At 43.6% G+C, this 27,526-nt stretch overlaps 2 protein-coding genes across 4 annotated transcripts in view; one reads left to right on the top strand and one right to left on the bottom strand.

Moving 5' to 3' along the window:
- Positions 1–11,823, top strand: part of TTPAL (alpha tocopherol transfer protein like) — a 25,029-nt gene extending 13,206 nt beyond the window's left edge. For all 3 annotated transcript variants that reach the window (XM_055437641.2, XM_055437636.2, XM_088843753.1), the window contains one exon: positions 419–11,823. In XM_055437641.2, coding sequence (XP_055293616.1) covers positions 419–697 — 279 coding nt within the window. In that variant the 3' untranslated portion in view covers positions 698–11,823. The remainder of the gene's footprint in view (positions 1–418) is intronic.
- SERINC3 (serine incorporator 3) lies at positions 11,762–27,526 on the bottom strand. The gene is made up of 10 exons (XM_055437623.2): positions 27,370–27,526; positions 21,697–21,855; positions 20,954–21,144; positions 19,257–19,336; positions 18,470–18,607; positions 18,174–18,343; positions 17,283–17,373; positions 15,416–15,596; positions 13,550–13,777; positions 11,762–12,691 (listed from the first exon to the last, which is right to left on the bottom strand). Exons 1-10 carry the CDS (start codon positions 27,406–27,408, stop codon positions 12,553–12,555), a joined length of 1,416 nt encoding a protein of 471 aa, XP_055293598.1. The 5' UTR covers positions 27,409–27,526; the 3' UTR covers positions 11,762–12,552.

The following is a 27,526-nucleotide window of genomic DNA, read 5'->3' as shown; positions in this document are numbered from 1 at the left end:
GCCATCATGTGGACTCTGGCGTTTCGTCTGCGTGAGATGGGTGCACCGGAAGTCCGCACGTTTTAGGGGAGTGACTTGATCTGACTTAGGCTGAAGAGCGCTTAGGTTGTGGTGGGACAAGGGTGTAAGCACAGAACGGAGGAAGGTGCTCTGAGAATCCAGGTAAGAAGGGGTGGTGAACTGGTCCCACTCGGGTAGCAGGGAAGTGCCAGAATTCTGGAGGTATTTTCAAGGACCAGCTAACAGGATCCAGGGTGTGAGAAGAGGGTGAAGGGTCCTCAAGCTTTGCACGGCACTGGAAGAGTAGAGTTGGCATCAGCCGTCCCTTTATTCACTCAACAGATCGGTGTTTGAGCACTTTCCAGTAAGGGTTACTGATTGACCCAAGGACTGTGTGCTTTCCTTTCATTCTCTGTAGTTTTTCCTTCACGGGTCTGACCTGAACTCTCTCCACACAAACCTTCCAAGAGACATCCTCCCCAGGGAATACGGGGGCACGGCTGGAGAGCTGGACATCACCGCCTGGAACACGGTGCTGCTGGCCTCGGAGGAGGACTTCGTGAGGGAGTTCTGCCGGCCCGGTCCTCCCTGTGACAGCATCCTGGGCCAGGCCCTGCCGCCTGAGGGACTGAGCTCAGAGGCGCCCTGTGATGACTCCATGCGGGCTGTGAAATCGCAGCTGTATTCCTGCTACTAGCCAGTCCCCCGCGAATGTCACCACCTTTCCTTCTTTCTTCAGAGAGGCCCAAGGAGGATTCAGGGTACCAGGGATTGTTCTTGGAACGGAACTGCAGCATGGAGGAAAAGCCTGGAGAGCTCTGAGCCACAGGGTGAGGTTTGGGTGGCTTGAATGACTCTCTGGAAGACATGGAGAAAGTCCCCCAGCAATTCCGAAACATTTGGAATCCCAGTGTGCAGCCGTGAATGTGGAAGCCGTATCTGGTTCTTACAGAGCTCAAAGCAAGAAAAATCAGGACCAACGTCACTCTGATCCCACATTCCAGGAGAAAACCCCGATTGGCCAGGAAGTGCACTCCTGTGAGACGGTTTGGCCGAGCCTGCCAGGGGGCCACATGTGAGATGATGAGATTATCTTGAAAGACAGACTACAGACCTCTCTCATCTTGAAAGTCTGAGGTCCATCACTAGGTCTGGAAAGTACCTTCACTTAATTATGTAAGAGGACAGAAGCAGCACCTCCTGATCAAACTCGGGAACCAGGGACCTTATGTACCTCTGGGATTCATGGGTTGAATCTTGCAATAGAACCTTAAAAGTTTTCCCGAACCCATAAAGCCTTAGTCCTGGTTCTCAAAAGAATCATACATGATCCTCGACACACGTGATTTTACTCAACCAAGAAGCCTGGACGCCAGTCCTGTGTAGCTAAAAGAATTCTGGCCTAAGAATGATAAGACCTGGACCCCAGCCTTAGATGTGTTTCTGTGGACAGGACACACGAGCCTCTGTGGGCCTCCAGCCTTCTCATCTGTAAAATGAGGCTGAGTGAAGTGATGATGACAGCCCTTTTGGCTACTAACGGGGCTCTGCGATTTGGTTATTTATTGAATGTTAGACATTGGTTTTCTGCCTAGAAAGAGCACTCTGGATACCAGTGGTTGGATTCTGTATTTTTGTGATGTGCATGGGCCTTCCCAAGAGGGATACGTCATTGTTTTGGCCCTATCTTTAAAGAAATGAGTGGATTCAGCAATACTCATTTTCCTTTCACAGGGAGGGTTAAACTTGAAAATGATGGCCTTTGTGAAGGCAGATGCATTGCCCATGATCTTGGATGGATTCCTTCCATCTCTGAGACTCTGGCTTATATTTTAAACTTGGCGATGGTAAAGGGTTAAATTAATTGGCATTCTTAAAATTTGGCCTCTGGAAATAAGGGCAAGTTATTCTGGGACACCCCCACCCCAACCCACTTGAGTTTCTATCTCTCATGTCCAGCCAGACTGAATGTTAGTTCTGCATTTTAGCACTTTAGACCCTTCCTGTCAAGAACTTCGCCTTAGCCCAAGCATCAAATTAGGTGGTTCATCTGATGGCTTTTGACCTATTTCCTTTCATTCATTCCACGCAAATTGTGTTAAAAGTGACAAGTACCGAGCATTGTGTGTGTCACCTTCTCTGTGCACTTGTTAGAGCAGCAGCAGGCAAACGGAATGACTCAGGACTAGAACAGTCCTCTGAAATGTAAAGGCCAATCAGTTGTTCATAAGCTATTTCTCTCTCTAGCACTTTTTAAAATGTCTGGAGAAGTTGTTGGTGAAAATGACTTACCTCGTTTGTGCCAATTCTAAGAAGAACTGTTTTCACCATAGATACTAACCTTGGATGCTCTAAGGACCTGGCTGGGTGGGAGGTGTCAAAATACACACCCCAGGCTGCCTCAAGTCCCATCTAGACAATGCCATGACAATGATGGCGTGACCACCATTGCTGGAAAGGTCTAAATGGGACAAGTGGGATGGCTATAGTAATGAGTTCAGAACCCAACTGCCTGGGAGAATTGGTCAGAGGTTTCCTTAGGTCCCAAAGAGGACAGAGATTAAAAAACAAAACAGAAAAGTTAGACATGAATCATTCAGCCCCACCAAGTTTCCAAGGTTTAAACTGTGCATTGCATTCCTGGCCAGTTGCCTTTGTCCATGTCTCTTAACGTGGGGACGGCCAAGCTCACCTCCAGAAATTTCTCAAAGACCGGGAAGGGTGTTGCCCAATTCCTAGACCTTCCCAGTTAGATCAGGGAGCTGTTTCATTCAGCTTCCGAAAGGAGTCAGAGCCAAGGGTTGTCTACCTTCTGGAGCTGCTGTGTTTTATGTTGGCTCCAGGGAGAGCAAGTGGTTTTGGCACTTCAGGAGGCTTGATTCGAGCTGCGAAAGCGAGACCTCCCTGGGTGGAAAACATGGCGGTCTCTGCCTGGCTTCTCTCTGTGGCTGCCTCAGCAGAGCAAGGGAATGACCACAGGGGCACCCCGGGAGTTTCACTTAGCAGTGGGGGCACAGTGACGGAGCAAGTAGCTGAACACCAGGAGAATTGAGTGTTTTCCTTAAGGGAAAAGTTCTGACTCATTTCAGACACCTGAAAGTGAACATTTCCTGCAGTTCAGGGCTGTGTGCTGAAGGCAAGGGAAAGAAATAGTAAACCAGGAGACCCAAGTTCCAGCTTTACTTTGCCACGTGGCCTTGGTCAGCTGCTGAACATCCCTGTATCCCTGAACCCTCTGTTCCTGGCATCAGAGGATTTGTTCTCCACCGCCCATCCCCACCCCCGCCATCTGAATGACTCTTTGGGCAGTTTAGGTCTGAATGGACTGACACCTAATGCTTCCAAATGAGTCCGTAAGCATGGGTAATGGGGTGGGGGGGTTCTTCCTTCCCGTCTATACAGAATTCTGGAAAATTGTGCTTCTTCCTGGAATTCTCTTCTTTCACGTCCAGAGGCGGGGAGTAATCTACAGAAACAGCCAAAAGTGCAACCACCCTGGCTTCCCCTCTTGAGTTTCCTATTTTCTGTCGGCAAAGGTGGCCTCAGCTCCCTAGCACTTCATCCTGCTTTCACAAGGATGGCCTGTCCTTCAGTCAGTTCAGTTGCTCAGTCGCGTCCGACTCGTTGTGACCCCGTGAACCACAGCACGCCAGGCTTCCCTGTCCTTCACCAACTCCTGGAGCTTGCTCAAACTCATGTCCATTGTGTCGGTGATGCCGTCCAACCCTCTCATCCTCTGTCGTCCTCTTCTCCCACCTTCAATCTTTGGCAGCATCGGGGTCTTTTCCAAGGAGTCAGTTCTTCGCATCAGGTGGCCAAAGTATTGGAGTTTCAACTTCAGCATCAGTCCTTCCAATGAACACTCAGGACTTATTTTCTTTATGATTGGCTGGTTTGATCCTTGCAGTCCAAAGGACTCTCAAGAGTCTTCTCTAACATCACAGTTCAAAAGAATCAATTCTTTGGCGTGCAGCTTTCTTTATAGTCCAACTCTCACATCCATACATATGGAGAACCATAGCTTTGACTAGATGGACCTTTGTTGGCAGAGTAATGTCTCTGCTTTTTAATATGCTGTCTAGGTTGGTCATAGCTTTTCTTCCAAGGAGCAAGTGTCTTTTAATTTCATGGCTGCAATCAGCATCTGCAGTGATTTTGGAGCCCAGATAAAGTCTCACTGTTTCCATTGTTTCCCCATCTATTTGCCACGAAGTGATGGGACTGGATGCCATGATGTTAGTTTTTTGAATATTGAGCTTTAAGCCAACTTTTTCACTTTCATCAAGAGGCTCTTTAGTTTTCACTTTTCACTTTCTGCCATAAGGGTGGTGTCATCTGCGTATCTGAGGCTATTGATATTTCTCCTGGCAATCTTTGATTCCAGCTTCTGTTTCATCTAGCCCAGGGTTTCACATGAAGTACTCTGCATATAAGTTAAATAAGCAGGGTGACAATATACAGCCTTGATGTACTCCTTCCCTGATTTGGAACCAGTCTGTTATTCCATGTCCAGTTCTAACTGTTGCTTCTTGACCTACATACAGATTTCTCAGGAGGCAGGTAAGGTGGTCTGGTATTCCCATCTCTTTCAGAATTTTCCACAGTTTCTTGTTCATACAGTCAAAGGCTTTGGTGTCGTCAATAAAGCAGAAGTAGATGTTTTTCTGGAACTCTCTTGCTTTTTTGACGATCCAGCGGATGTTGGCAATTTGATCTCGGGTTCCTCTGCCTTTTCTAAATCCAGCTTGGACATCTGGAAGTTTATGGTTCACATACTTTGAAGCCTGGCTTGGAGAATTTTGAGCATGACTTTCCTAATGTGTGAGATGAGTTCATTGTGCAGTAGTTTGAGCATTCTTTGGCATTGCCTTTCTTTGGGATTGGAATGAAAACTGACCTTTTCCAGTCCTGTGGCCACTTCTGAGTTTTCCAAATTTGCTGGCATATTGAGTGCAGCACTTTCACAGCATCATCTTTTAGGATTTGAAATAGCTCAACTGGAATTTCATCACCTCCACTAACTTTGTTCATAGTGATGCTTCCTAAGGCCCACTTGACTTCACATTCCAAGATGTTTGGCTCTAGGTGAGTGATCACACCATCGTGGTTATCTGGCTCATGAAGATCTTTTTTGTACAGTTCTTCTGTATATTCTTGCCACCTCTTCTTAATATCTTCTGCTTCTGTTAGGTCCATACCAATCCAGTCTTTTCTTGTGCCCATCTTTACATGAAATGTTCCCTTAGTATCTCCAATTTTCTTGAAGAGATCTCTGGTCTTTCCCATTCTATTGTTTTCCCCTATTTCTTTGCATTGATCACTGAGGAAGGCTTTCTTAGCTCTCCTTGCTGTTGTTTGGAACTCTGCATTCAAATGGGTGTATCTTTCCTTTTCTCCTTTGCCTTTAGCATCTCTTCTTTTCTCAGCTATTTGTAAGGCCTCCTCAGACAGCCATTTTGCCTTTTTGCATTTCTTTTTCTCGGGGATGGTCTTGATCACTGCCTCCTGTACAATGTCACGAGCCTGTCCTTAGAGCTTTACAAACACTTCAGTTCACAAGATACTACATTTTTGCCAGAAAGAGAGTCAGGGTGATAAGAGATATTTTCCCTGAATTCCTGTGAGATCTTGAGCCTTTTGGAAATCTCCATGGGTGGGCAGTTACTTTAAATGCCATCTGATTCTCAGATCAGTTATGGGGTCGCTTTTTCATTTGGGTAGCCAAAAGCTATGGTCCTTTTGTGGCATTATCATAATACCTCATTTTAAGGTTTTCCTTTGAAAGCACTTCTTTCATTTAGGAAGTAAAATGTCCGCTAAGCCAATGATGTGTGGCTGTCCTGTGGCATGAGAGGTGTGGAGATCGCAAACTGCAAACATGGCAACTGTTCAGGAAAGATGTCTAGTCACACTAGACATCTGAATAGTCACACTTTTCAGTATTGAGGTCTGTGAGTTTTGTAAATCTCGAATAAATTCCCTTCTGCTCTCTGACGCAGAAATGGCTTGAAATACAAGTACTATGTGTCAGTCAGATATTCTTCCTTCATAGTGCTTGCTCCATGCGAAGGCCCAGGGTGATCTGTGAATGGCCTTGCTAGTGACCGTTCTGCTCTTGGCCAATTAGCCCCTTGTCTTTTCATCTCACTGGGCACCATGTTTAGTTGGGCAGTTAAGTAGCTGCCATCCACTGCGATTCTTATGGATATGCCTTGACCTCTTGGCATATCAGGTGGGAACCCGTTACAAGTAAAATACTTGAAACTTCTGTGGGGCCAAGAGCCTCTGACAATGACTCTGAAGGGGCTAGAGATGGACTAATTGTGACCAGAGTGGGGCATCATTTCGGCCACTGGTTGCCTTCCTCACTTCAAACTGAAATTCAGTTTGGCTTCAAGTATAGGGACACATGGTGGTGGATTCATCTACTTCAGTGTTTGTTTTGACCAAAAGTTTATTTTTCTAGTGCATTTTCTAAGTCAAAATGGTGAAAACATGTAATTTTAGTATGCATGACTGGGTCTTAAATAATAAAAAAAATCTCTGTAAGGCTGAGTGTGTGTGGAGTTCTTTTCTGACTATGGCAGTTTGGATAAAGGTTCTAAGTGTTTTATTTTTCATGGCCAGGGCCTCCAGCTGGTAAAGAATCCACCTGCAATGTGGGAGACCTGGGTTCGATCCCTGGGGCAGGAACATCGCCTGGAGAAGGAAAAAACTATCCACTCCAGCGTTCTAGCCTGGAGAACTCCATGGGCTGTATAGTCCATGGCGTCACAAAGAGTTGGACACAACTGAGTGCCTTTCACTCCCTCACACAGTGGCCTGGGGAGAGCCTCTCACCTGCTGAGGCCGGAAGGGGGCGCTGTGGCAGCACGTGCATTTTCTAGGCGGCAGGCAGGCTGCTTCTGCAGATTAGGTGCGGTGAAGGACATCAGTGTAAAGAAGTGCAGCGAGATGTCCACAGTGATACAGAGGGCCACTCGCGAGGCCCAGGGGTGCTTCCCAGACTGGCCTTGAGCCCCGATAGCCAGCAGTCTCTGAGTGCTCTTGTGGGCTGTGCATCCATCTTGTTAAGTGCTTCACGCACAAAATGTCATTTCACCTTCAAGCACCCTTAATGAAATAGTATTATTGCCCCTGGGGGAGAAGTAAGGTACAGAAAAGCAGCTTGCCCAAGGATACACAGCTATTAACAGTTAAGTAGCACTGGGATTCAAGGCCAGGCACTCTAACTGGAGCCCACAATCTCCTCCTGATGGCTGGAGTCAGCCCCCAGACAGACCATAGAAAGAAGAGAGGTATTTATAGAGTCAGAAAGCATCAGTGTAAAAAGTGGCTTGTTTTCTGGCTTCCTGGAGAATAGAAAGCAGAAGTTCCTAATCTCTTAAGATGCAAATTGTAACTGAACACTTTATTTTGGAAGCACCTACAAGTGAATACTTTATTCTGGAAGCACCTACAAGTGAACACAAACTCCTTGAGGGTGACTTGGGTGTGGCCTGCTCAGCTCTGGTCCCCTGCTGCTTAGCTGTTTCTCTAAGCTCATGGCTGTGTCTCTGCCCTCTGTTCATCTCCCCAGAGGAGACAGGAGCTAGGTCCCCGTCTGTGGTGGGTCTGGTGTGTTGGTGATGGGCCAGTTGAGAAACCCTGGGAATATCCATATGTTACTGCTGGCTTTGATGATGCAACAGTAAGTACTTAACATTGCAACATACCAGCTCTTCAGGTCAGCATTCTCAAAGGAACTTAGTCTGTTTCTCATGTCTGGAAAGACAGAGCTCATGGCTCCAATTCTTTTTACCTCCATAACAGTGTTAAAAGGATCAGCTTTGGTACTTTGGAAGCCATAGGAGTTATTTCCATGAGTCAGCTCTTTCTGGTTTCTCTTCTAAAATACCTCTTAAGTTTTCTCCAGTGCCCATGCCTCACAGTACTTGTTCAGCCTTCTATACAATAAATGGCACCAAATGTTTCATGTCATTGCATTTAAAGCTGCTGAGTCTGGATGGGGACCTCCATTATGGTCCAGTGGCTAAGACTCTGCACTCCCAACACAGGGGGCCCAGGGTTTGATCCCTTGTCATGGAACTAGATCCTACATGCTGCAACTAAGAGTTCACATGCTGCAACTAAGACCCAGCCCAGCCAAATTAATAAAAAAAATATATGTATGTGTTTTTAAAAGCTGGTAATAAATTCCTTTAAGGGAACTACTTTTCTGGAAAAAAAGAGAAACCTTAACCAAATGTTTGCTCTCTTATCTGATAAGGCACCAACCCTCTTGAAATACACTGACCCAGTAGGACAGCAGTTACTGCCTTCAGGGAGCTACTAATTTTCCTTCATTAGTAATAGAGAGCCAGCTGGCCTGGCCCCCCTACATGAAGTAGTCTCTATAGTTTATCTTGTCTCCTATATCCTTACGGGCCAAGGGAGATTGGGATCTAAATCAGCCCTGGATTTCTCTGCTTTGTTTCTTACTAAAGTGTCTGTGGGAAAGACACTAACCTCTCTACACCTCAGTTTGATCTACAAAAGGGGAGAATCATCACCACTTTACAGGGCTGTGGATAATATCTGTTCCTTGCTTGGGATATGTTGCTATTTGGGGCAGCTCTCATTTTTCTTCACCTGAGGATACAGGCACCGTGTGACTGAAGTCACCCAGCAGTAGTGAGACCACTGAGCAGGTGGCCCGATTTGGGCTGTATCAGGATGGAGAGATGGACACGAGGTGTAAAGAGATGAACAGCAGCTCCCATTAATAAGCACGAGCCTGGCACCTGCCATCTGTCCAGAGATCAAATGTGTGCCTTGTAGTACTGAATATTCACTTTAGCCTCAATGTGTAAAAAAGAAAAATATCATCAAGCAGGAACTTGAAATGAACACAAAAGTTGTCGAGTTTAAATTAGGTCTGAGTTACGGTTTGGTCCAGAACATCAAAAGCACAGAAAACCAGGTCCACGGCCATTCTTTGGGAGTATCTTTGATCATCAAGAGTTTTATTTCCCATCCAACAGAATGCCTAGCAAGAGCAACCTAAAAAGGGAAATCCGAGAAGGGCCAACAAGCTTTCTCCCAGCTCTAAGCATGCAGAAGTGGCAGCCACACTGTTGCCTTTAATGAATTCCTAGGGTACAGAGCTGACCTCGGAGCCAGGGCCCCCAATCAGCAACAGTGGGGGACAGACCAGGGCCTGCTTCATGGCGATGAGACACCAGGGGACTCCTCTAGAATGGGATGACGCCATAAGGTCTGAGGATTCAAAATACCCTCTTGCTTTACAGTGGAGTCCTGAGCTTACTGAAAATGCTCATGTTTTTTTAATGCACGTGTATCATTCAGCACTCACCATGTATAATTCACTTGAGTCTTGAGTACACCAACCTAGACAGCATATTAAAAAGCAGAGACGTTACTTTGCCAACAAAGGTCCGTCTCGTCAAGGCTATGGTTTTTCCCGTGGTCATGTATGGATGTGAGAGTTGGACGGTGAAGAAAGCTGAGAGCCGAAGAATTGATGCTTTTGAACTGTGGTGTTGGAGAAGACTCTTGAGAGTCCCTTGGACTGCAAGGAGATCAAACCAGCCAATCATAAAGAAAATCAGTCCTGGGTGTTCATTGGAAGGACTGATGCTGAAGCTGAAACTCCAATACTTTGGCCACCTGATGTGAAGAGCTGACTCATTTGAAAAGCCCCTGATGCTGGGAAAGATTGAGGGCAGGAGAAGGGGACGACAGAGGATGAGATGGTTTGATGACATCACCGACTCGATGGACATGGGTCTGGGTGGACTCCGGGAGTTGGTGATGGACAGGGAGGCCTGGCGGGCTGCGGTTCATGGGGTTGCAGAGAATCGGACACGACTGAGCTGAACTGAACTTGAGTACACTACGGGGTGTCCTAGCAACAGGCAGCTTTAACTCGCTCTTAGTGTGTAACGAAGCAAAGTAGGGACACTGCCCCTTCAGTTTTAAAAGAGAATTTGTTATTTCAAATTAATATTGAAATTATCATCATGAGAAAAAAAATAAAAACTTTATTGGACTCTGTTAACACTTATTTTACAGTTTAGTATTGCTTTTAGGTGACATAAGGTGGGGGAGGGGTGGTACACACGATATTTTTAAAGTTCAGGACACTTAAAAGTCTTAATCTGGCGGGAAAATGGGGTGACTGCTTTACACCGGCAGAGTAAGTGGCTATACCTTCCCTAACTGTCCCCCACATCCCTGGCAATTTTCTCTCTGAGCCATGGCATAAAGTACTGGCTTAAAAGGTGGCAGTTCCAACAGTTCCTATCAAGCCCTGCTTCCTGACCCCGCACTTACAGCTCAGCTGAGACTGTCCCCTCTAGGTCCTGTCTAATTCTGTAAGAACCCTCAAATCTCACCTCCGTTTGATTACGGCTGAAAACCTCTGACTATTGACCAGTCTCACTTTAGCCCACGTGGAGATGAGCAGCTACCACCAGCATGCTTACAATGGTTAAGCACTTTGCAAAGTACTTTCACTCTCTAAATGCTCTTCTGTACCACGATAAGCTTTCAAACAAAGGAAACACTGAGGCTCAGATGGCTTGTCATTTGCCTAAGGTCGTAAAGCATAGCATATACTCAGTAAATACTTACTGACCAGTCTGACAGGAAATAACAAAGCGTGCTTCCAAAGCCAAACGGCCATCTGCAGAGACCGCCTCCATCTTCCTTCTAGCGCAGGTTGTTCCTCCCCTTCTGGTTTTTCTCACCATATAAACAGAACCACCAGAGATTTCAGGTAGCTAAACTAGCATCACTCAGGAATCGACCCCTCTCCCACAGCTAATCAACTGCCAAGTTAACATGCTTAATCACTGAGGAGCTCTCAGCTGTCAATTTCCATCCTCACTTGACTTCTGCTTCAGATCTCATAAAGACCGCCCTGGCCTCACTCTTGAGATCCCACCCCCATACATCAGCCGCGGTGGCTGACGAGACCATCTGCCCACAGCACTCTGTGTTCCCTGCTGCCCCTGCACGAGGTCCAGACTCTTCAGTGTGGTTTACGAAGCCCTTCGTGGCCTGGTCCCAGACCACCTCTCCCCATTAAAGTTCCACTGAACACGACATTTTTTTTTTTAACTCTCCCTACCCTTAACATACAGTTTAGTCTATCCTTCAGCAATGCCACTCCACTCCCCTATTCCTCTCATCAGTGAACGCCCAACATTTCTTGGCTTAGATATCACTTTTCTCAGGAAGCCTACCATGACACTCCCCACCCAGCACCTCTCCTGTGAGTTCTCTGGATTCCTAAATCACAGCACTAATTACAACACGTTGTATCACCTGTCAGCTCATTTCACCCTCTCTGAAACTCTTAAAAGTCCAAGCCGGCAGAGCTAGTGTCTGTCATCTTTAAGGCTGTGTCCCAGGCCTGACGGGGCCTGGTACAGAACAGGCAGTAAACCTTCGCTGAACAAGCAGACTGCTCTACCCTACTTCCCTGCGTGCTACCTCTCCCAAAGAAGCTTCCAGAGAAGGCATGCCTTATCTCTCATCTACCCAAGTGTCTTGCCCAGGAAAGATATTCAGTAGAATTTCTGAATGAGTTCAAGACTTTACTCGCTGGTCAGACCTTAAATTTTAGAAGGAACAGGAGAGCATTCTGGAAGATGCTTTATAAACCTTACTGCCCAAAAAAGTCTAAAAAAATGAAAAACCTAGAATGCTGCTAACTCATCAAAGCTGTTAAAGAAAGGACCTTAAAAAGCTTAAGTCTATTTTAATCAAATACCTTTATAGTGCAAATATATTCACATGCATTTATACTTTTACATACTCATAACAAGATAATGACATAGACTAAAGCTGCACCAGTTTTTCAAGTGAATCTTCAGTTTAACCAAACATACAAAGCGTTTATTGAAATTAACATTTCTAGCAAAGCCACAGGCTTGAATCAAGCAGCATCAATGCTGTAGTATAAAAAATAAAAAGGAAATAAAAAAAACTCAAGACGTAGAAGCAGCAGCCATACCAACAACCCCTCTTCTGGGGTAAGACCTGCACACAGACTCCCTTCCCCAAGCACTGAGTTTAAGGACTGAACAGAGGGCCTGTATCACACAGTGAAGACCTTCACAGAAGAAAACTGTCATAGAAATGCATCATTATAATTATTTTGTTCTTTAAAGATACTGCAATAGAAATATATTAATGACAACCTCAAATATCCAACATTTTTCTGTCTTACATTTTAAATCAAAGTTGTAGGAACCTACAAGTCTTAATAAAGAACTCTCTTCACAGCACAGCTGTAGTTCACTTTAAAACACAATCTGTTCCTTTTGCTCTCTATCCTTACAAATAAACATAATAAGAGATATAAATGAAAGGTTCTGATCCTGCATCAAGCATTATTCCATCTTGCCCTCCAATATAAACCTGGATATAGTCTTATTTGCAAAGCATTTGCTTAATATATTAGTTGAAGCGAAAGTAAACAGTATGTGAGCTTTCAGCAAAGGAGACCTTTATGAATTTCAGGGGTGTCCTTGGCACTCAGCTTCAGCTGAAGTCTCGATTGGTGAGGACGAGCGGAGCCACGAGGGTCCAGACGTAGAGGAGGAGGCAGACCCAGCTGGAACCGATCTTGACCCACACAGCTGGCCACTTGCTGGTCATGCTCTGGAAGTTTGCATCGGGGCTGAGAAAATAGCAGAGGGTTAGGAGGTTGCTGTTGTTTAGTCACTAAGTCAGACTCTTTGTGACCCCATGGACTGCAGCCCGCCAGGCTCCTCTGTCCATGAGATTTCCCAGGCAAGGATACTCAAGTGGGTTGCCATGTCCTTCTCCAGAGGCTCTTCCCGACCCAGGGATCGAACCCCCGTCTGCTTGACTGGCAGATTTTTTAGCACTGAGCCACCTGGGAAGCCCCTGAGAGTTTTAAGTAAAGGAGCCTAATTTCAGCATACAGCGGCCCCTCAGCAAAAGCTAAGAAATTCTCCACTGAAACTCGCCTGACACTCACTACTCTGTAGTCAGTTCCGGACTTGAGAAAGTTGCTATTGTTTCGTTTTTATGAGCATGGGGCTCTGCCACTCAAACAGCTTTTATCTTTTAGCCTGCATGAAGAACCCTGATCGTTCCTTACAAAAAGTTCTTCAGGAACATCTGACTATTCTACATACTGGTAAAATTCAAGACTGAAATGAATTTACTGAATGTTCCCTGCTTTACCAGATGTTTCCTTTGATCAGAATACTCTACACATGGCCATCTCTAGACAAAGAAAACTCAGTGAACAAAGACAAGTCAGATCGCTTTATGTCATGATTTTCTCTCTCAAGTTACTCAAGTTTGGAAGGGCTTCCCATGATTTTCACTGTAAGCATTCCAACTAGATTTTAAATGCAAGAGGAGAAAAAAAAGAAGTATTTCAGAAAAGCGTGAGCACTGAACACACTTTCATCATACGGGTAAAAGAAGGGCATTCTGAGGTCAGGGGCTTTTACAGGCAACCGCAAGGGGCTGAGCGGTCTTCCCTCAGGTCTCTGCCTCCTACCTGTACCAGTTGGTCAGGGTCATCATGATGTACAGGGAAGCCGAGCAGAGCATGAGGTGGAACACGGAGTAGCTGTACTGCACCCCCTCTCGCTCGTTGTCCACTGCCCGCCGAGGCCGCCCATCTTCCTCATCACTGGCACCACTGGCAGCCGTATCACGGAGGATCACGCTGTCACTTCCTGATAGCGTCAGCTTACTTACTTGGCTATTGCTGGAATTGCGGATGCTGGAAAGTGATCCCAGGAAGGAAAATCAGAAGGGGGCCATGAAGATGAAGTGCTGTCACGGGGCCTGTACACGTGAAGGTTATTTCTAAACTGTTCCTGCTTTGGGGACTGAAGGGCTTCTGAAGGGTTTGCTTAAAGTTCTGATGCTAACAGTTACAGTTTGATGCTTTCACTGCCTGGAGGGGTTTCCCAAAATACACTATGCTTACAGTGTCTGCTTCCAGGACTTCAGAAGTATCTCTCCTTTGCTCAGAATGCAGTGTCCACCTTCGCCCAGCTAACTGACTCACTCTTTAACTCTCTAATCATGCCGTGCCCTCCAGGAAGTCTTCTCTGACGCCACCCCATCACTAGGCTGGATTAAATTCCCGTAGCTCCTTATTCTTCCTTCTGCCCTATCACTTAACCACTCCTGTCGTCCCTGCTGCTCACAGAACTTCTGGCAATGACCTTAGTCATCCATGCATTTCTAATACACGGCAGAAACTCACTAAAAGTTTGTTAAACGATTGAATAAAAAAGTACATACAAATAAAGGACAAATTCCACATGAACATCTCAACAGACATTAAAAAAATTTTTTTTGGCAAAAATCTGATACTTTTTAATGATAAAAACGCAAATGAGAAACAGAAAACGCCCTCAAATTGATAAAGGGCCTCTGTGAAAAAGTTGTATTTAATAGTGAAAGATTAAAAGCTTTCCTCTTAAGATCAAGAATCAAAGGAAATAAACAAAAATAGTCACAGAGAGCATGAAAAAAATGAACATAGCTATAAGCCAATAAAACTTTATTTAGAGAAATAGGAAGTCAGCCCAAGGGCTGTAGACTGCCAACCCATATTTTAAGCAATAATGTAAAAAAAGGAAAAAGGAAAAAAAGGGTAAAACTACACATTATATATGCAAAGCTGTCCAAATTATGACAAATTCATATGTATTTCAGAATAGTATACTGTTATACTATTATATAGTATGTTCTCTATTTTTAAATTATATATCAAGTAATATAAAATTATGTAACTATTTATAAAAATATACATAATAATTTAGATACAAATAGATTAATAGATAGTAAGTATAAGCAATAAGAAAAAGCCTGAAATAGTATGGGCCAAAATTTAACCACAGAAGAGGTGAATTTAGAGGGAGGACAATTTCATTTCCTACTTTAAACTGCCCTCACTTACGATGTTAGTTTATATAAATATATCCTTGCCTATTTGTATTATTTCACATTTTAAAATCATTAAAGTATCACACACTATTAGATAGACAGTATCAATCAATAAAAATGGGTGAGAGAATGAGTGCAAACTGCTAACATAGATTGTATCTGGGGTTTTGGATTTACTACCAACTTGAGCATTTCGTGCATAAAATTCTGCTAGCTGCTTATATTATTTACAATTATCATAAACATTGCCCTAAAAAAAAAGAGATAACCCAACAAAATTTCAGAGCCACTATTCTAGCTCATCTAGAGTCAGGTCAGGTAAGGGCTTTATCTTCCTATACAAAGGAGAACATACGTCTTAGTAAGGCTGGGGGGAATTATTTCACAAGAGGATTTACTGAACTTACAGAAACGTACACTGCAGGGTTAACGGAGGCAAGTCAAGGACTTTTCAACTTACCTAGAATAGGAAAGGGAGATAACAAAGACAAACAGCCCAATCAAATTCTCTTGATTCAGATTTGGCCCGCTCTGTGACGGCACAGCAGGGGTAGGGGCTGGAGCAGTTGTATTTGCAGGAGCCAAGGTGGATGAGGTCATGTGCGTAATGATGTTCAACAGGCCAGGGTTGCAGGAACGATCTGACAATGAGAAACTGCTTTTTATCTTTAGGGATAACTCATCGGGATCCAAAGGGATTTGAGGGGTGTGTTTACACATCACTCAGTCGTGGTAACAAAACACAGTTTCAAACGTAAGAAGGTTACACTTCAAAGAACCTGCAACTGGGCAGTCAGTAGCACATCTGTGTTGCAATCAAAGACTTGGTTTTTGAGAAAGAGTAGAGTTTGAGTGAACTCCGGGAGTTGGTGATGGACAGGGAGGCCTGGCGTGCTGTGGTTCATGGGGTCGCAAAGAGTCGGACACGACTGAGCGACTGAACTGAACTGAAAGAAACTACAGCAACAGAGTATTTGTCCAATTTCACAAATGTCAGTCTTGATTTCACTGGTTTTGAAGTTTAAATAGCAAGTCTTTGGGGCTCTACAGTTGTATGCTTAAAGCATAAGGAGTTTACACAGACTTAGAGAAGGAACTTACAGTTACCAGGGGGAAGGGTGCTGGGGAGGGAGGTTGGGATGGACATGTACACACTGCTGCTGCTGAGTCACTTCAGTCGTGTCCGACTCTGTGTGACCCCATACAAGGAAGCCCACCAGGTTCCCCCGTCCCTGGGATTCTCCAGGCAAGAACACTGGAGTGGGTTGCCATTTCCTTCTCCAATGTGTGAAAGTGAAAAGTGAAAGTGAAGTCGCTCAGTCGTGTCCGACCCTTAGCGACCCCACGGACTGCAGCCTACTAGGCTCCTCCATCCATGGGATTTTCTAGGCAAGAGTACTGGAGTGGCTTGCCATTGCCTTCTCCGGGACATGTACACACTGCTATATTTAAAATGGATAACCAACAAGGACCTACTCTGTTCAATATTATGTAACAGCCCAATTGGGAAAATGTACAACTAAATCACTTTGCTATATACCTGGAACTATCACAACATTGTGAATCAGCTATAATCCAATATAAAACAAAAAGTTTAAAAAAGATAAATTTGTTTGCAAAATAAAGTAGATTCAATAAATTTGGCCTGGTTATTTAAAAAAATAAAAAGGCACAAGGAGTTTATCCCTAGTCCAGTTTCTGCACAGTTACATAGGAATACAATAAAAATAAGTTGAGTCATCACTGGATGGTCTGCAGTAATGGCTTTCCTTGAAAACTAGTCCACAGGATACCCTATTGAGAAACAATCCCGTAAGACCTATAAAAGGAGATTTCCTGCAGCTATTTCTTCTGAAGCCTGTACCACCAACATAAAATTCAATTAACATAATTCTACAAAGGGCCAAAACAATGTTGCCTTGTTCAGCTGTTAATCTGATTTAGTCTGGGGAAAAGCCTGGCCTATATAAAGGTCCTTAAGGTGGTTCTTTAGGCTGTCAGTTCTGAACAGCTAGGAGCAGACATGGAGAATAAAATTTGAAAGGTAAATATCAAAGACATCGTACATTTAAGTGAAGTTTTTGTTTGTTCATTTGTTTGTCTGACATTTGCTCTAGCTCTAGTCTGGCACCCACCAAAGAAGTAATTTCGTACTTTTTTTTACTCCTGGTGTGCATGGCACATCTTGTGGGATCTTAAGTTTCCCAACCAGGGATCAAGCCTACATCCACAGCAGTGAAAGCTGAGTCCTAAGCATTGCACTGCCAGAGAACTCCCATTTCTTACTTTCTTTCCATCAAATGAATGTGCCATTAAAATTTCCTTACCAGGTTCAATGGACATGGCTGACCACGTGAGGTACATGGTGTAGAGGGTGATGAGAGAAGACTGCAGGAGGCCAGAATGAGGCTGGTGTTCCTATGGAATCGAAAAGAAAACAATGCATGGGAACTGCCAGGGCTGAATTTCTAAAACAAAGCGTACTTCCTGGGACCCACTGAGCTGTTATTGAGAACCTTCTGATTCTGCTTGACAGATGAAAGATGACAAGTAACCTTTCAGTTTATGTTAGCTTGAAAAATAACCAAGAAAGAGGAGGCATGTACCACCAATTCTCAGGCATTTCATAACCCTGGAAATTCCTGTGTATCATACTAAGGCTTGGATTTACCACTAGTTCCCTGGTATAGTGAAATCAAAGCTAAGCTTTGCCCTTAAATAGCTAGGTAATCCATCAACTCTCTGGGCCTTCAGTTTTCTCACTTTTAAAAGGAGAGATGATGTTCTTTTCATATTTCCTATCTAAAAATACATGAATTTTTAAAATTTGGTATTTAAATGAGGAAACTCAGGGGCATGAGTTGTGTTTTAAATATTAAAATCAATTATTTTTCTAGTTTAATTCCCCTAGAATATCTCTGCTAAAGATTTCTAAGAATCATTCTTGTGATATAGACAATTTTATAAGGACAATAAATTCTCAAGTTACATAGTTTTTTTCCCCTTAAATAATAGGGAAATTATTCATTTAATACTGACATTCAATGGCACATTTTATGATTAAGATATAATTATGAAGACTTTATCATGCTACAGTAGAAAAATGTTTAAGCAGATAAACTTGGACATAAATTCATATAAAAGGTTACCCAGGTTTCAGGTTTAGCATTAATTAAAAATCTCTCATAAGGAGGCAGAAGCAGAACTCACAACCATACCTGAACTTTTGGATGGATTGACAAAACAGAAATCACCACGCAAAGGATCAGATTAAAACTGATGAAGAACTTGTTTTCTGTGCAGCCATCTGGTTTGGTGTAGTATTTGTACAGCAACCCGGCAAAGATGATTGACAGGATATAAAACAAGCTTGTGATAGACAGTAAAGCTAGAAAAAAGAAAATGAACATGAATGCTCACAGTTGTGACAAACTTTTAAACTAATGAGGGTCAATTTTCACCCAGTTTAACGGAGCATAATGCAGTATGGCTCTCATAGGGGTTTGACACCTACCGGCATACCAGCATCTTGGATTCCCTTCTTCCATTCGATTTACCCATGATTCATTCCAAGAGTGAGCAAAGTCTACCAACAGCACCAGCTGGATGAGGATGAAGAAGGCAGCCCCCACCATGCCAATAATAAACCAGGCTACAAGCCAAAAGCACAAAGTTATTCTTTACCACAGGAGCAACATATCCGAATGTTCCTGTCCAACACACTAAAAAGGTTTCAAGTAAGAAAAGGTAGTAAGAAGACATATTCTGTCTGGAGCAGCACAGCAAGATTATTGCAATTCCAAACTCAAAGGCATTCTGCGACAAGTGTTCTGTTGGGTTTCAGACCTTTTAAAATCTATTCTAGCTTGAGCTAAGGGGAGCCCATGGTCTGACATTCCAAATGGAAAAGACATAAGCCCTTTCCTTTACTTATAGGGATATAAATCACAGTGGAAATCCACAGATGCCATGTGATGCCACAATAAAGAAGCAGGTTAAAATGGGGATAGTGGAGTACATGGTTCCAAGTCCTTATGTTGACAAGCCCGATTAACTTCATATTGCCAAGTGAGAAGGGAAACCAAAAACACTGGCAAACAATTAACATTTGGTTTTAGAATAGCTGAGAAGTGGGCTGAATGCCTCTTGGCTTTAATCAGTCAATATCTTAATATTAGTATCAAGTCATGATAATTGGACACCATCTCATTTAATTACCAGTTCTGCAAAATCAGTAATGAATGCAGTCATCTGTAGAGTTTGTGTACATTATAATTAACCCCTGTTATAGTGAACCATACCTGTGTTGAAGTGGCCTCCAGGGATATAGAAAGATCCAACCATGATACCAACAATGGCAGCGATTTTGAAGAACCAAAATCTATTAAAATATAGAAGTACGTTTATGAAATGCTCATTTTTCCCTTTAATCGAGAAAATGAACTGAAATGCAAAACTAAAGCCTTACTAGCCACTTCCAACATGACTGGGCTTGTTTCTTCATCTGACATGAAGCTACTTCACTCAGTATTTCACACGATTTGAGGACAAACATTACACAGAGACCCAGTCATTCACGTTCATAAGAAAGAAACACATTACCTTAGAGTTTCCCTCCTTTAACAGCTCGTTAAAGAACTCCTCCGCTTGTGGCCTTGCCTTCACAGGCTTGTCTAAATTTTTTCAAATTTCATACCTTCCTACCAACAGCCTAGATAATATATCCCAAGACTCTTTAACCACCTCTATAGATACTTGCCTCTGATGTATGGGTTGCTACAGCAACGGAGACTTAAGCTGTTTTTCAGAAACCGGGAGTTAGTTTTTGTCCAGTTCAAGCTGGTTAAGACTGGTTGGGACTACTTGACCCTACAACAGGGCCTGCACAGGTGGTTCAATGAATTCAGAGTGCCAAAAACTCCACCCCCTGATTATGCTAAGTATCCTGTTAAAGAAAGTGAAAGTGAAGTCGCTCAGTCGTTTCCGACTCTTTGCGACCCCATGGACACCAGGCTCCTCTGTCCACGGGATTTTCCAGGCAAGAGTACTGGAGTGGGTTGCCATTTCAAGCTTGTAATTCAGACAAAGACCTGTGCAGAACACCGATTACAGCACCTGTTCCTTACCTTCCCATTCCCATACCTAAGACTACCCGCTTCTTTATCCCGTAAGTATCTACAGCCTCTGGCCTTCAGGGAGACGGATCCAAGATGTGCCTTCCCGTCTCTGCTGCAAATCTCAGCATCTCAGTTTGACAAGCTGCACATCGGGCAACTGGACATAAACCCCTTACCCACAATCACACAGCTCATCACAGGACCAAACCTGGCTTTCAGTCAACCTTTAAACACTACTTTGCATGGCAGCACGAAAAGAAAGCAGCTTTGGAGCTGAACAGATTTGAGTTTCAATCCTAGTGCCAACTCTCTCTAGCTGAGAGATCTCAGGCAATTTATTTAACCTCTCTGAAATACATGTACAAGAGGAACGGGGGATCAGGAATGGGAGGCGACAGAATATGTGAAGCAGTGCCCAAATATATTCAGTATTTATCTTTCTGTATTCTGTCTAAATATATCAGGTACATGTTTATCTTTTAACAGTAGAAAAAAAAAAATCTGTGTTTGTGTGTGTGAAGTGCCTAGTACAGTGCTTGAACGGTTTCATAGGTGTGCAGAGAAATCTAGGAACCTGAAGCAAAAATATTTTTTAAAAATACTAAATAAATAAATAATACCAAAAAAAAAAAGATTCTCGTTGTCCACTCTACCTCCGCTATACTGCAGGGCTCCAACTGAAAATGACCTTGAAACAACTTCCCATTATAACAGATGAGAAGTACATCTGGGCCACTGATGATACACTTTACTGCTTTCATCAAAATGGCAACAGTAACTGCTGGAGGTGAAGAGACAACACCATGAAAGTTCAGCTCAGTCGCGTCCGACTCTGCGACCCCATGAATCACGGCATGCCAGGCCTCAAAATTCCTACGTACCCATTGTGTATCGCTGCTCTGGGATCTTTACTGGTTTTCACATTTAACATGAGCAGAGAGAAGGCAAAGAAGAAGATGGCCAAGGCAAAGTTGATTCGATACACAGCTTTGTAACGAACCAGCACATCACAATCTTTCTCCATAGTGTCAGTAATCCTGGTACTAAGTCCTTCATCACAGAATCCGGGTATCTGGAAGAAAACATTTTAATGCTAAGGGAATATCCACATTTAAAGAGAGATTTGATTTCACCGTAGAAAAGCCTGGATTTATAAAACTGGCCACTTCAACACTGCAAGACCCTCCTGTGGGACTTTTCGCTTTGGCTTTCAATTTACTTACAATCTTGTCACCGAACAATATAAACAAGTTGCATTTTTAAAATAAAAGTCAAGTGCTCTCTTTTTGGCCTTTCTCTGCAAATGAAGGCTAGTCTAGATTAAATTTTTAAAATTAAATATACTTTATTTAAAAGATAGAGCTTTAGGGCCACTCTTTTAGTATCTTTTCCAAAGTTGTTAGACTAAAGATGTTGCTTCTGATACTACCTTTACTTTGGGAAAAGACTAATACCTTTCTACTCTGTCTTGACTAGAACTGAAATTTACAATCCCAACCAATCCACTGAACTTGACTGAGTTTCACAACAGTCAAGAAATAAATACTAATTACAACTAAAATTTTTGCAAAACATAAAATAATTAAAACCACTAATTAATAAGGCTACTGTTACTCCTACTTACCTTCTTCAGCTGAGTCTCCATCCCCTCTTGAAATATGATACAGACAACGGTGCCCAGGAAGAGGATCAAAGTGTAGACGATGCGCGTCAAGGTGGAATTCTTACTGTTGGGACAGCAACTGCACAGCAGACATGACGCACCACCACAAAGGCACGGGACCTGTAAACAGCACATCATCACCATCCGAGATCGCCTTCAGGGGCCTCCTTCCTGACATCCAGGACAGAAGACAAGGCACACCAGGCTCTGAGAGCCTTACTGAGAATCAGAGATGGGAGGAAGTGGTTAAAAGCGTGAGCTCTGGAGTCGGTATTATTTCTACCATTTTACCTCAGCAAGTTACAAACTGTAAGCTTATTTCTCCATCTGTAAAATAAACTCAGTAGAAAAATCTTCCTCCTTCAGACACTGCTATATTAAATGAGTGCTCAACACAGTACTTAAAACATAGTAAAGGCCCAATAAGTGTTGGTAACATTCCCACAAACAGCACATTTTATTTAAAAACAATATATCTTAATACTGAGAAAAACAGAAACCTAACTCCACCTGCTGATTTCTGAGAATCCTAGCTACCAAATCTACTATTACAGCACAAGGCAACATTACACAGAAACCCTTACAAATAATGAAAGCAAAAGACTTTTGGCTCCACTGAAGAGTAACCCAGAGATTCCTCAAAATTAAACATAGAATTATCATATAACCTAGGAACTCCAACTCACACATACACCCAAAAGAACTGAGGCAAGTATTCAAACAAAACTTGGATATGAATGTTCAAAACAGCACCATCTACAATTGTTGAAAGGCAGAAACAACCTAAATGTCCATCAACTGATGAATGGATAAATAAAATATAGTATACCCACAAAGGGTAGAATATTATTTATCCATAAAAATGAAGTACTGACAGCTGGTACAACATGGGTGAACCTAGAAAACATTATGCCAAGTGAAAGAAGCCAGACACAAAAGGTCACATACTGTGTGATTTCATTCATATGAAATACCCAAAACAGGTCAATCTGGAGACAGAAAGCAGAGGAGTGGTTTCCAGAGGTTGGAGGGAGCAGGGAGAAGAGTTGACTGCTAAGTGGATACTGAGTTTCTCTTTGGGGTGATGAAAATGTTCTGGAACCAGGCATATGTTATGACCGCACAACACGTGAATGTACTAAATGACACAATTATACACTTTAAAATAGTTCATCTTATGTTATGTGAACTTCCCCTCACTTGAAAAAAAAAGTCACCTGGATCTTCGGTCGGCTAAACTCTCCTAACAAGCATTCCAGATGAGAGGACATACTTTGAGTCATTCTTCTATATGCTTGATTAGGAAACCACTTGAATTGCTTTGACAAGTGACGTTATCAAGTCACATTACAAGGATAGGCTAATTCACAATCATCAGCAGAAACAGCAGATGTAGACACTGGGGGATTCAAGTTTACAGTATGGCCCAGTAATAATCTTTTCTGAGATAATGTCAGCAGTATATAGCACCTAGCATAATGCCTTTCATAGCAGGGGCTCCATATATCACGATAACCAGTAATATCCATAATCAAAACAGCCATGGGGAACTGACCACCCAGCCCCAGTCTTCCAATTCTTAACTACAATCTCAGTCAAAAGACCATAACAGAAGTCTGTGTCTGGTCACAGACAGAGATAGACATTTTACGGCTAAAAACAATGACACTAATTGCTTCTGGTTTATTTTCTCTGCACTCACATGCTTTTAACTCCTTTAGTTGTTTTTCCTCTAGCCAATTAAATAAACTAATAATAATTGCCCACTGTTTGCTATCAGTTGTATTATGTCCTCCAAAATTCATACGTTTATGTCCTAATCCCCAGTACCTCAGAATGTGACCTGATTTGGAAACAGGGTCACTACAGATGTAATTCGGTAAAATGATGTCTTACTGGAGAAGGGTGGGGCCCTAATCAAACATGACTGGTGTCATACAAAGGAGAAATCTGGACACAGTTGAGGATCACTGGGAGAACATGCAAAGATGAAGGCAGAGATCTATAAACCAGGGAGCACCAAAGACTGCAACCAAACCACCAGGAACTAGGAAAGAAGCCCGGAACAGAGTTCCAGGAACCAACCCGGCTGACACCTTAATCTCAGACTTCTAGCCTCCAAATGAAGAGCCAATTGATTTCTGTTATTTAAGTCGTCCACTTTGTGGTCTCTTGTTATCCAGCCCTGGCAAACCAGTACACCTACTTACTTGTTTATAACTATCTGTACCTGGAGGGGGCAGGGGGTGACCACCTAGCATTCTCTCTTTTGTACCTTTACACAATAGGTACAAAATGTGTCTTACTATATGTTATGTCACTCCCCTATTTTCATGATCTGTGTGCAGGTTGGAAAAGAATTTCCAGATAGGAGACAGAATGAGAGAAAAGAGTTTACTGGGGTGGGAGACTGGCTGTTAGCACAGTGGGCCAACCTCCTGATAGACCATGGAGAGCCACCTGTTAGAACGGTGGGCTGATTCAAGGGAGAGCCAATCTCTTCGTGAGTTAGTAGGAGACCTCGGTTTGATCTCTGGGTTCGAAAAATCCCCTGGAGAAGAGAATGGTACCCACGCCAGTAATTTTGATTGGAGAAGTCCATGCACGGAGGAGCCCGGCAGGCTACAGTCCATGAAGTCGCAGAGAATCGGACACTACTGAACAACTAACACGATCACGTTTCACTTTTATAGCCTCAAGACAAAAAAAACCCTGCTGGAAGGGTGGCATTAGGTGACTGGTTAGGGTGCTAGAGGGTGAGTATGAGGCTATTTGTACCTAATAAGGGGTCAGGGAGCAGGCTGCTTTAGATCAGGGGGGTTCATGGCAACAGTTGCTATGGGGCTCAGACAGTTCCAGAGATGACCTTGGTGTGGAGCTCCATACCTATCTCCGAAAATAACTATTTGAGATAAGCCGGAACCTGGGACCCTTTCCCAGAGTGCTTGCACCTGGACCAACCTTTGAGAAGCAGAATACAAAGAAACTGTAAGGAACTAAAAATAACTGCCTGCATGAACAATAAGATACAACAGGGCCACAGACCAACTGCTCCTTCTGAGCTGTCTAGAGCAAAACAGCACAGGGTATTGTGCATGGTCCCTGCATGTAACAGTACCAAGGCGGGGGTGGGGGGGGCGGGGGGGTGAGCAGACAGCTTCTGCCACATCTCTTACTCAACCCACTGATCCGTCCCTACCCACATCCCATTTAAGGAACCAGCTCCTCCACCCCTTGAGAGCAAGCAAGCGCACCTGTTGCTTGTTTTTTCTTCCTCCTGCTTGCCTGAAATTCTCGTCTGGCCTCTTACTAATTTTTATTGATTAAAGAGTCCAAGGATTCGGAGACCTGTTGCCCCGGTCAAACACCTCGCAGTCATCCTTGATGCCTTGTTTTCCCAAAACTCTCATTCCATTTATCAGCACATCAGCTCTAACCTCAAAATGTATCCAGAATCTAGCTACTTTCATAGCATCCTCAGTTATCACACTGGTCCAGTCACCACTATCATCTCTCACCTGGATTAAATGCAATAGCTCCTATCTTGCTGCTATTCAACCCATTCAGAACCCTTAGTATAAAAATTATTTTAAGATGAAGACATGTGAGATTCAAAAGACGCAGGAAAAAAAATGCCCTCTCAGAGCATTTCTGATCTGACTGAATGTAGCAACTGCCATAAATTCTCCCTCCAAGGGAGTTTTATTGCCTTGAAGAAGATAAAAAGACCTCTGCACTCACATAAACAAGTACTATCACACACTTTCTTATCTCCTGTTTGTTCTCCTAAAAACCCATTCACCTTACCTAAAGAAACCTCTTTGTTTTTCCCAGGGAAGCCCTTTCCTGCACCCCTCCACCCATTAAGAAAGGCATATAATAAGTCCTATATTCTAACCGCTCTTTCGAGTTGTTCATCCCTGGAAACTCCTGCATGTATATGGGTTGCACAAGTACAAACTTTTTTTTCTTGCTAATTCGTCTCAGTTTAATTTGCAGGCCCCAACCACTAATCCACAGAGAATGGAATAAAAGGTTTTCCTCCCTACACTGCTTTACCCTTTCTTTTTTACCATCTATTCTCCACACAGCAACACTGTGTCAGTTCACATCATTCTTCTTTTCTCTAATGGATCCCCATAATCAGGAAAGAGTAAAAGCCAAAATCTTTAGATTGATCAATGGGTATCTACATGATTTGGCTCCCTTTACCTTTCTTTTTTTTTATTATCCTTCCCCTCACTCACTCCATTCCCTGGTACACTGAATTACTTGCTGTTCCCATTGAACAAAAGAAATCAATAAACTATAAAAGTGATTTATAGGTAGAAATGCTTTGATGGCATCAACTCAAATCTCGGCTTTACATCAAAGCCAACACATGTTTCAGGTTTCAAATTACCATATGACTCCCTAGTTAATGACTTTCCTAACTATATTTCCCTAAATCTTATTTTGTAAATGCTGCAGTTTCGTAAATGTACTGTAAGTATTTGCAAAATACTTTGTAAACACTGTAAAAATCAACTGGCCAGGATTTTTTTTTTTTACTGTGACAGAAAAAAGTACAGCAGAGGGCAAAGAATTATTTAATAAAACTTGTATCTAAACAGGTGTATTAAATAAACCATGTAAGATTTCTTATTTCTGGCAAGGTCAAAGAACTGGAAAGCCACTGTCATCTAGGCCCTTAAGTGACCAACAGCTCTTTTGCATTATGTTCAACAATCTTAAAGGATGGAAAATACAGTCTGTCCCTAAGATAGGGTAGTAGAATGAGCTGAGATTGACTCTTTGACCAATTAAGTCAGTAGGGGAATTAGGAAACAAGGAAATGATGTCAAGGAATCATGCCCCTCTGAAGCGAATGGAAGCATATTCTCTTCCATAGATACCATAATTTTCCTTGTGCAAATATGACGTTTACAATTTACAAAGTGATTCAACCCATTTGTTGACTTCATCCTCACAACAGCTCTGGAGGCAAGGAATGCTGGGATGATGGTCCTCATCTTACGGGAAGCCAGAAAGAAATGACTTGTACGAGGCCCCAAAATGTTCACACCATGACTTCCAATTCTGAATAATAATCCACAAGGCCTTCTTTCCCTTGAGCCAGAATCGCACCCAGGCCTTGGTTAAAAAATCTCACCTCTGACACATACTCTGTAGCTTTGGCAAATCCTGTGCCAGATATATTATCAAATATCAAATAAATTATTCACACACACACACCCCCTGCCCCCACCGCCCAAATAAATGACACCACCCTAAGAAGGCGCTGGGAAACGAACCAGAGAGCCCCGGCCTGGGGAGCCCAGCCCCGGCCCCATCCCAGCTCCAGAGGAACTGGAAAGCTGGCGGGGGCGGGGCCATCAGATTGTAAACAATAGAGACCTGGCCTCACGTTCCTCAGCAAACGCACGAGAACCGCCGCATCCGATCTCAGCGCAGCGCGGATTTCACCCTGGACCTCCCGGGGTTTATACACCCTCCGCAGCCCCGGGCCGGTCCCCCAACCCGCGGGCCTCCGGGGCCCAGACCCGCTCGGGGCTCACGACTTGAGGAGCCCTGTCGCCCTCGCCCCCCGCCCCCCGCCATAAGACCAACGGAGACACTAGACCCCGAACTCACCCAGCTGGCGAGGGAGAAGACGCCCAGCACGGCGCCCATGGTGACGCGGGTGATGGGAGCGGCCGACACCCGGGTTCAGAGCACGGCGGGTAACTGCCGGCCGAGGCGTCACCCCAGAAACGCGACGGTTTCTCGGGCCGGAAACGTGCGGCCTGCG

Source organism: Moschus berezovskii, chromosome 15 (assembly GCF_049115385.1).
Source record: "Moschus berezovskii isolate FMDL1 chromosome 15, NW_MosBer_1.0, whole genome shotgun sequence".
NCBI lineage: Eukaryota > Metazoa > Chordata > Mammalia > Artiodactyla > Moschidae > Moschus > Moschus berezovskii.
The sequence above is the reverse complement of the archived record's forward strand: the minus strand, read 5'-3'. Positions and strand labels throughout refer to the sequence as shown.